This window comes from Lactuca virosa, chromosome 2 (assembly GCF_052849685.1).
Source record: "Lactuca virosa cultivar CGN04683 chromosome 2, Lactuca_virosa_CGN04683_v6, whole genome shotgun sequence".
Classification (NCBI taxonomy): Eukaryota; Viridiplantae; Streptophyta; class Magnoliopsida; order Asterales; family Asteraceae; genus Lactuca; species Lactuca virosa.
Window position 1 is genome coordinate 290,442,889 of NC_136427.1, and position 10,855 is coordinate 290,453,743.

The 10,855-nt window shown below is 36.4% G+C and overlaps 1 protein-coding gene across 1 annotated transcript; it reads right to left on the bottom strand.

Moving 5' to 3' along the window:
- Positions 1-7,214: 7,214 nt before the first annotated feature.
- Positions 7,215-9,770, bottom strand: LOC145161392 (uncharacterized). The gene is made up of 7 exons (XM_079080902.1): positions 9,614-9,770; positions 9,234-9,533; positions 8,300-8,428; positions 8,091-8,211; positions 7,918-7,999; positions 7,647-7,800; positions 7,215-7,542 (listed from the first exon to the last, which is right to left on the bottom strand). The coding sequence occupies exons 1-7, from the start codon at positions 9,677-9,679 to the stop codon at positions 7,408-7,410; spliced, it is 987 nt and encodes a 328-aa protein (XP_078937028.1). The 5' UTR covers positions 9,680-9,770; the 3' UTR covers positions 7,215-7,407.
- Positions 9,771-10,855: the final 1,085 nt, after the last annotated feature.

Sequence of the window (10,855 nt, forward strand, 5' to 3'; positions counted from 1 at the left end):
AAACAACAAGTATATCGACATAACCAATCGAGGGTCGGCCTTGGTGCCTTAGACCTGCTAAACCCAGTGAGGAAACTTACCTCGAAAAGGTGAATGAAACGAATGATCCCTGACTGTTAGTCCTACAGCTCCCCGAGCTATCAATTGCCAAATAAAAACTAATTAACATTTGGGATCTACATCATAACCAAAAATCTCTACTTGGGGTAAAAAGACCATTTTACCCCTAACCTAGCTTGGTCCAAGAATGAAGCCTATAACCACAATCCAATGGGCCCAAAAGTTAAACAATCCATCAAGGCCCAAAATATGGACCAAATTCCAGTTGGGCCCAATCCCTTCACATAGGCCTTAGCCCAAGGCCTAACAACGTTCCCACGTCCAAATGTTCAATTTCAGATTGCCCACTAAGGCCCAAAACAGCAATGTCCAAGGAAGTAGCCCAACCGAGGCCCAAAAGACGCAAAACCTAAATCATTGAGTACGCGGGGCGTACTCAATTGTACGCTAAGCGTACAGGCTGCATGGCTTGTATGCCCAACGTACTCACTCATTAAGCTATTTCTCAATAAGCTCTTAAATCCTTAAGTCTAAGGGTCCCAATCACAGATCTGAGTCATATGAAGTATCTTAAACCATAAATTCATAAACTTGGTGGCTTTGCATGCCCCAAATGAACCCAATCTCAAAATAGACACTCTACTTCCATAAAATGAACTCAACCTCATGCATGGATGGTTCAAAGCTTTAAAGATGGAAACTTTATGACTCTAGGACCAAAAGAACACCAAGAGTAGCAACTCTAAGCTTCATAAATGACAATAATCGACAAGATCTCATCTATGGGACCAAAAAGGTCCAAAAACTCAAACAAATGAGATCTAAGCATTAATAAAGCAAGTTCTAAGCTTTATACCTCAAACGAGTGCCAAATGATGATGATAACCCGGATCTTCAAGCTCAAGCTCCAACAACTCTCCTTCACCAACTTCTTCTTCTTCCTTCCAAGGCACCAAACTACCAAAAATGCACTCCACAAGGTCAAGAACACACCAAGATGCTACAGGGTTCGATATTAGGGTTTCTGGACAATAGAGGTAATTCATGTTAGGGCTAGAGATGCCTGAATTGTGATGCCTTAGCCTAGGGATGGTTGCTATCTGTTATGTGCCCTGAGTATGTGCTGAGTAAGAGTATCCAGCAGGAACCCTTTAGTGAAGGAGTTCTGAGTCGAGGGATAATCTAGGAGAGATACATAGATGAGCATTTGAGGAGTGTATTGAGAAGAGTAAGTAGATACCATGAGAGGTGAGACAACCTGAGTTTAGTGATGCCTTTGAGTCATGAGTAGGGCAAGTGGAGTTGTGTGCTCGAATGGTGTGTTAGTATCGGTGGAGGTTATTCGATGCCCGAATGCTGCTTGCTTTGTGCTTTGTGGAACTCTTGATAATGGGAGTCATCTACCGAGTGAATATGACGATATTCAGGAGGTAGATGGCTGACATTATAAGGAGATCTTCAGCAGCTGATGGTAGAGAAGTGTGAGAACCTAGGGGAGCCTAGTGAGTAATTTGAGTCCTATGAGTACACTGTTGGGGAAGAGTATGCGCTGGAGGGCGAGCGTGTGTAACGAGATTGGTGATCGAGAAGTTGAGCAGCTACTTAGGAAATCTGGGATGATCCGTGTGGAAAGTATATGTAGATGTGGCAGGTAGTATGGGCCCGTACTAATGAAAGCAGAGGACCCATACTTGAAACAGGGAGAATTCCATAGGTTCTAAGTAGCAGATTGAGAGGAGATAACATGGTTCGGGTACCATGCTTTATAGCATATTGAGAGGAGATAACATGGTTCGGGTACCATGATTTATAGCATATTGAAAGGAGATAACATGGTTCAAGTGCCATGACTCGTGGTGGGTAAGTGTTTCTGGTTTTACCAGTTATCCCGTTGTGAGATATTAGGCTGAGATCAGATGTGATAGAGTGTGGGGCCAGAGGGCCATGTTGAACGAGTTTCAATGGAGCATACTTTGAGAGGAAATCGAGATAGTTCCGAGAGATTTTTGGTGAGATGCCAGTTGGAGTCGCAAGACTCAGGGATGAGTAGAGATGGTGCTTTATGGAGGATTACGGTCTGAGTTGAGCAATCGGTCGATAGTGGAGACGTCACTTTCGATGACCAGAGTCGTGCTATTTCCTTTTCCTGTGAGAAGCAGAAGAGCCATTGAGTTTTCAGTTTCTGAGTTTGAAGGTAAACCCTGTGGGGTAGCATTGATTGCGATCTTTCACCAGAGTATCTGGGCAGTATGTCTGCCGCAAGGTAATATTATAATATGAGAGGGTCATCAGTGGGGACTGAGATGGTCAAGGAGAAGGATATACCCTATTTGAGTATAGTAGGGCATATGTTAGCAGCAGTGTCGGGTGATCAAGAGGAGTATATTGGGGCGGTGGCTCTCATCGTCTATGGTGGATATCGAGTGTGGGAGTAAGGTCTCTGCTATCATGATAATTCTCATGATGGGACGTTGGTTGGGGGAGTCGAAGATGATGAGTGTGATAGTTCATTAATTTTCAGACCAAGAGTTATGACTACTAAGTGACAATTGAGATGTCTGGTAGTGTGTCAGTATGAGATTTGAATGACGTTGGGAGACTGGTCGAGGAATCAGAAACGAGGTGCGTAATAGTGCATTATTTCTAGATTGAGAGTCAGGACTGTGTCGGAACAGTCAGAGTATCCGACGGTGTGTCGGTCTGAGGCATTCAAGATGACTAGGGGTTAATGTAAGGGTTTTTTATAGCTCTGGGCTAAGTTATAATGTGGATGGACAACTATTGTGCGGGCGTGTGGACAATATTATTCTATGAGAATTACTATGAGAATAGGTTGTTTAGTAATGTGAATACGTTAAACCTCATTCAGTTATTGTTATTTTAATGAATTTTCACTAATTCTTATTCATTTTTGTTCTCACACATCGTTTTTAACTTATTTTTATTCTTACAGAATACGACTCAATAAATATTCTAACAACATTATGACAGAATAAGAATAATTAAAAAAAATCTATAATAATCTTATAGATGATTTAATTAGTGAGAATGCGTGATAATGACAATAGTTATACAAGATTGAACGTATTCATATTATCAAACAACATATTTTCTTTGTCATTATCATAGAATAGCACTGTCCACACGTCCGCACAATAGATGTCAATCCACATTTTAACCTAGCTCTTTCTATATAAAAACAAAATGTAAGGGGTTTTCTAAATATTGATAGATAAATGGTTGTGTTTTTATGTATTTTGTCTATTCACTAATTATGTTAGCAGATATAACTAGTAATCCGTGAACAAACAAAAACACTTGTTATCGTTCTTTTCTATTTTCCCTTCATTGAGAATTTTAGATCATTGTAGCAACAAATAAGCCATAAAGCTACAAATTAAAGCTCAAATAAAAACTCTTGTATTTATATACCGATTTGGTTCAGACATAAAGCAAACAAATGAAAAACCACAAACATCAATTTGTATTCATCTTTAAACTCAAATTTGTATATGAACTAAAAGCTAAATAAAAATAATCTTATTCATTTTGATTAATTCAAATACTAATTTTCAATTGCAGTGAAATATAAAAAATTGTAAACTTGTGACAAATACATAATGATTTAATAACCACACACAACGAAAACATATGACAAACAAATTAAAAACCCAAGTACATAACATTGTGGGCATAATTTTTTTTTTCCAATCACGATTATTAGTCATGGCCAAGAATAAAGAGAGTCCTGAACATGGTCAAGCAAATAATCTAATAAAATGGTCAAACCACCATATTGTTGAAATGAAAGGTGATATTTTCAATTATGTTTTTTATCCATTTTGGATAGCTTCCGCCCTTCTTTTCGAGTTTTGACTCCCGATGGTCGATCCAGTGATTCTCTGACGTTCCTGCCTTTGGGGCACGTTTTGGACAGATGTTTTGTGCCCCTTATTGATTCACAAGTTTGGGTTTTCATTAAATAAAAAAATAAAATAAAAACTTAAGTAAGTTGATAGTAATATATAGCCCATTAAAATTTTGGCCCCTTGTAGTTTATGTTTGTCCATCTATTTGTGTCGTACCTTATGGCATCATATATTATAAAATAGCAATTTGCTTCATGAAATGACTTCTTATTTGCCGGTTTGACATGTTATACATATAAAATACATGTAATGAGAAACTATTTTATAAAGTTACATTTTATTTTTATGATGTCATGTAGGTTTCATTTTTAACACCCGGTAAACTCGAAATAGATTGTTACGGTGATCACAATATAAATTTCTTTAAAGAATCATTGACTTTAATTAATCAAAATAAAGTGTAAAGCTGGACTGTAAAAACGACAGTTCTTATGTATATGGCCCTAGAAATTAATATAAGTTACAAAATACAAATCCGGCCATTAACAAACGAAAGAAAGCCAACATGTCAAAAAGCGTTACCAGATTGGTTTGTTTATGAGCTTGTGAAACGACAATCTTGAAAAAGAAAATGGTATGGAAAACACAATTGGGGATATGATAATGGTGTTGGGAAGAGTAGGTGTACAATTGGATTGTTAAATACGTTTTGCTTGAAATACTGGAGCATTAATGGTCCCACTACTTTATGAAGCTAAAAAAGTCTTGGCACCATTATAAATCAAATGCTTACCTCCTAAAGTTTCTTTTTGGCGCTTTTTTACTAAGAAATACAATTTTTTTTAGTACATACTAATGCAAGTTATTATAATAATTACTATTACATCCTTTTGATGTTATTTTCTTTGTTTGTTTCGATACAGTACTTCTTTTTACGACTTAGGGTATTACTAAAACTGTTTTTTGAGAGGGGGGGGGGGGGGGGGGTGTTAAGTATGAAAGGTACAGATTTAAAGAGTCAATCCATTATTGCCTTAGAGTTAGAGATGCACATCCATAAAATGTCCTTTGGGCTTTTACATAAACCATTGGCTGGCCATGTCACACAATCAATGCTTTTGATTGGTTCAAAATTTCACACTATGGACCGAGCCTTCACCAACCTCGCTTGGGAGACATTAGAGAAAATGGTTATAAAGTTGAAAATTATTTCGAGGATAGAATCCTTTTAAAGAGGTTTGTAACATATAAACTCTTTTTGTATATTATATGATGTCATATTTGTATCCTAGTATGTTATATAATAACCGTAAACAGGATAACTAAACTTTTGAAGTTTGAACCCTTGGAATGGAACCCCAAAGAAATGTGTGGTATGCATACAGCATACCGCGTGTTACATTTTGACCGCACGGGAAAAAAATCATCTCCTTCAAATGTACTATTTCATGTATTAAAATGTGTATCGTGGTGGGTGTGGTATGACACCCACCAATTTTGTAGGGTGAAAAAAAAATGAAGTGACAATACAAAAATGTGGTATATGTGGTATGACACCTACCGGCCTAAGATGTATGTTTATACTATTATTTGTCATGTTTGAATTGCACTGATTGTCATAAAGAAGTTCCTATAGTGTATTACTTATAATTAGAAGCAATATACTTGTGAATATGGAAGCGCCTTAGAATGGAATACTAAAAACATATCATATGATTATGATCGTCTTCACTCTCCTAATAACAGTCGTCAGTCTTCTCCTATTGATATGTACAAATTGTTGTAATCTTCATTCTCTTAATTTTTCAATGATCGACGTCACTCTCAACAAATTCATATAAGTTGTGTTCGATATTATGTCCAACAATGTTCTACCACATGTCCACCACATCATTTGCATTTTTGCAGCCTCCATTTTTCTCTTATGATTTTTCTTTCCCCCGCGATGGAGGCCGGTTGAGGAGTGAAATTCCACATAAGAGGTCCAGGGTTCAAATCTTGGCAAACTTAAAATATTGCTAGTATTCCATGAATGATCTCCAACGTAGACTTTGGGACGGATTAACGTGGGCCGCTCATATGGTACGGTTTACCATTTTTTGTGATAATATAATATATATTAGTTGTCACAACTTAATGGGTAACTACAATTGATTTCAAACAACCAACTTTGAAAGGGCATTCTCAATTGTCGTATACAATAGAAGTTATTTAAGTTCAGTTTTTTCTCATAAACGATTAAGAACAATAAAGATACAATATTGATGATTGAAAATTAAATATTTTACATATTTTGAAAATTAAAAGAATTAATGATATATATTTTCCACTTTTTAATTTACATTCGTCTCTCTTTTTTTTTTTCATCTAGTGTCTTGCTAGAGACGTTTGTCTTAATAAATTCAGTTGTTAAAAAATATATTCGTAGTTCGGGATTGTAAGTTATATGAAAGTAAATAATATGTTATTGGATGGTTTTCAATTTATTGTTGTATAAATCACTATAGACTTATACATAGGTCTTTTACTAAAATTGATATTATTTTGTAAAAGTATGTCATGAAGAAAAATGACTTGAAACTATACTAATAGACTTAAGGGTTGTTTGATATGACTTTTACGGAGTCTGATAACAAATAAAAGGCTAGGTCTGGCTCATCTAAATTTGTCTTTTATTCGTTAAAATTTATGATTGTGTCTGACTCAATCAAACATTGACTCAATCAGCAACTATCAAACAATCCTTAAGAGTTAAGACTGATTTTGTCTATCAAACAATCCTTAAGAGTTAAGACTCATTTTGTCCTAAATGACTGACGGACTGAGACTTAAATTGATTTGGTCCTAAAAAAGATAAAAAAGACGGTTTTTTATTTTATATTCAAAAAAACTGGACCATCATTTACAACTTACGACTAGACTTAAACCGAGCTAAAAATAGTGTTGGTGCACCTCTCTCTCCAAGAGAAGAGTACGCTTTTGTCCTCTATGTAAACTAATTGGTGGGGACAAATCAAAAGGTGGGAAAAGTTGCCTACTCATTTAATCATTTAATCATGTGTTGTTGGGGACCCTTCATTTCCAATGACAAGATAAGAGGCGCATAACATGAAGCAAATTATCATTTTGCTTCTTTAGATTTAAGAGAACATCTTTTCTTTAACACCATGTCCATGTCCATGTCCATAATAATAGATGGAGTAAGTTGGGTGCATGGCTCATTTATTCGTCTAAAATGGGATTCAAATCATAATTAAGAAAACGCTACCAAGACCACACCCTCCAAATCCAAACTACATATATATGTATATACCAAATTACAACAAGAATACGAATTTGACAATGCATCTGCATGTGGTGCAAATTAAGGAAACAATAACAAAAAAGAATCTTCTTCTCCTGTATACAAAATGATATATATAATGGGGCTAATAGCTATACAAAATGCTGGGATTCAAGTAAATACAAATACCAATGTTTAGCTGGTGGAATTGGAAACGGGGATTCCGTGTTTCTGAAACCATTCCGGCATGCGGAACCTTTCGTATAACACGGGCCTCACATCCCTCTGCTCTGAAAGTTGCTTCAAAAGGGGAAGGAGCACCTCCAGAAGCTGTGTTCATTTTTTATGTATCTTTTTCAGTAAACTATTATCATTCGTAATAAGGTTTGTATGCAAAAAACAGCCTTTATTTCTTGCATTTAGGATGTAGATACCTGGTCATCACGTGGTTGTCCAGCTGTAAAAGGTATGCATGGGATTCCATTCACTGGTTGCAATAAGAAACTGAATGGATTGTTGTCAACAATAACAATCCTGCAAAAATCTTTTGATACAAAAGAAAGGTCCTTCACATGTTCTCTATATTCCCTGTGAATTTAAACAGAGATCAATACAAGACTAGCCCATGAGTATAATGTCAAGCTACATTAATTAATAAAGAAATGCTACAAATTATCAGAATAAAGAAGAATATATTATACTCACGTGGAAGTTGTTGAAGGCCGATAAAATCTACGGCTAAATCTGTTTTCAGCATCTATTCTGTCAACAAGTGGTTTTGCATATCCTGGAGAGGTGGAAATCAAAATAATAATAAATCAAAAGGATGATGAAATTCAATATCAGATATTCAAGAAAAAGAAAAGTCATAAGCAAACCTTCAAGTCCTGCTGTAAATAGTACAAGATCAGCAAATTTGCTAAGTTGGGCAAGGAATTCATGCAGTCCAGGGCGTTCAAATACTGTCACATAGTTGATCTTCGGCTTTCCATCATATTCCTTCAAATCCAAATACTTTATGATCAGTTAACTTTATATGAATAATGAAGATTATTAAGACTGATTTATGAATAGAACTATTTCTCACCTTCTCAGAAGCTATGCATTCTAGCTCAAACCATGTCAATCCAGCATCTGTAGCTTGTTTTCGAACACTATCAGGTAAACTAGATGTCTCATAGGCACATACTAGAGTTTCATCCAAGTCAAGAACCACCTGTAGCCACAGATTGAAAGACAATCCAATAGCTTTCTTAGTGTTTTTGCTCAAAGGTATCGTTTTAATCAACACTGAGTTAAATCTTTCTCCATGATGTTAAGGGAGACAAGACTAAACATTCTCTCTACAATTTGCATATTCTCTAATGGGGTCCCACATATTGTCTTAACTCTTAAGTCTTAAGTATACAAGTATATGAAAAACTTTGAGTTAGACAGCATAACTAAAGCCTAAAGGAGCAAAGGCAACCTAGTTAATAATACAAAAAAGCAAAAAAGCAAAAGCAATTAAGATTGTGACGGGAGAAGAAAAGAACAAACCTTTACTGGGGTAACCACTTTCCCTAATGCCACACAGTTAGATTCTAGATTTTCTTAAGCTACACTAAATTCTGGGTATCAATTACTGCGAATTCATACATACCATCCAAGCAAACCTAATCACTGTATTAATTGTACTTCTCAAACAATGAATCCATTAATTCCACGGAATGGATTGCTGCTATTCTATCAAAGGCTAGTCTATATCTCATTCATACAAGCATATAAATGCTTAACCTCTGTTCAGGTTTATATAGCTCAATGCAAAAACTTCAAGCAGAACCATTAAAATTGGTATTCTAAACAAGGTAAAGCTGTTGAAGTACACTCATGACAGAAATAAATGCCAACATCTACCACATCGATCCAATAAAACATCAACACAAATGAGATGAACACTCACCGTCGTAACGAAATCAAAACGAACAATCAACAAACTAATACGAAATTAAAACAAAAATAAAAACTAAAACTAAACGTACCGTGAGCTTTGCCGAACAATCATAATCAGCCACAGCGGTGGGAATATGAACGGAAGCGGCAGAGAATGTTGCCGGTTGAGAAGATTCAGGAAATTCAACGTCAGGCAAAGGCTTGAACGACGCCGAAGAAGACGAAGAAGAATAATTGATCAAGGAAGCAACGGAAGGAGTGCCTCTAACGATCTGAACAAAGATCTGAAAGAAGAAAGTCAACCAGTTCAACAGTGACCGCCATACTTGTAAGGTCCTTGTCTGCGCATACACTTCAGTTGCTGCTTTGCTAATATCCGCCATCACCGGCTGCCGGAAAAACACACAGACGCAGTTACTTAGATTGAAATCTGAATCGAGGATTTCACGAAGGATTCGAGGGGTCTTACCCTGCCTCTGTCTGTGTATATATGTACAGGTTTGTGTGTATATATGTAATGATTCGTTTTATGCATTTGTATGCATATAGAATGGAATAAGATTATAAGAAGGATGTGAGGTGTGGTCAAGGCGATGGCGCCTCAAGGAAAGGATTGAACAAGATGGGGAGAGTGTGAGAGCCACGCGCTTCTATAGTTTAGTGGGGAAACGCTAAAGGTGACGTGGAGATGGGATCGGAGTTCAGGGATAGAATTGTCTTTTCGTCCTTGTTTGCCGTGTTGTTCGGTTTATTTGTTACGTTCTTTAACGAATAAAAGCCGTGGAACACATGAAATTTGGCGTCATATAAAGCTGTGAGATATGAGCCTATCATATCTTTTTGAAACTTTCTGGATTTTATTTTGATAGCTTATCAAATACAGTAATAAAGTATTTTCTTTTAGAGTAAATTACAGAAAGAAAGTGCTCCTGGGTTAATTTGTGTTTCGTTCTCGTTTCAATTATTTTTTCACTTGGATCATCATTTACATTTAGTGGTGTATGCGATATCCATATTATTAATACTGTTTAATTTTTGTTGTTAAACTACCGTAAAATTATCATTTTACCATTAGGCCGTCATGTATACCGGCAACGAAGGGGCTCGTGGTCTATGTGGCCACGAGCGTTGTCCGTGCACACCATCCCAGACCTTCGTGGTCGTGGTGATTCGTGGTGGGGAAGACGGAGGACCACGAAGATGCCTCTCTCAGCCGACCCTCTTCTTCTTCCTCTCTCTCCGTTCGTGCTCGTCACTGGTACACCACCACCGGGTCGTGCTTCGTGTTGGTCTTCGTGGTTGCGTTGCTCGTGACAAGCATTGCAGATGACCTTAGTGATATGTTTGTACTTTTATCTTATCATTTTTTACTATTTATATCGTTATAATATAATCGTGGGAGCATTCCGAGTTTTTTTTTCGTCCACATTTATCCCTTCAACTTGTTAAACTGTATACATTCGGTCCTTATGACCGGTTACTGCAGGTTAGCCGGGAAAAAATGACTTAATAGGGTAATATATTTTTCATTTTGTACACATTTAGTCCTTAATATTTTTGTACACATTTAATTTTTAATATTTTTTTGTTTCAAAATAAGTCATTTTTGTTTTTGTACTCATTCAGTACTTATGAATGATTTCTCTAGGTTTTCTCACGACATTTTTACGTTAGACCAAAGGGCCTTTGGTATTTAAAATTATACTATCCA

Coding starts and splice junctions, on each gene's coding strand:
- LOC145161392 (XM_079080902.1), bottom strand. CDS start 9,679: ATGCATAAAACGAATCATTACATATATACACACAAACCTGTACATATA. Junction 8,000..8,090: donor ATTTACAGCAGGACTTGAAG/GTTTGCTTATGA, acceptor CCACCTCTCCAG/GATATGCAAAACCACTTGTT. Junction 7,801..7,917: donor CGGCCTTCAACAACTTCCAC/GTGAGTATAATA, acceptor TTAAATTCACAG/GGAATATAGAGAACATGTGA.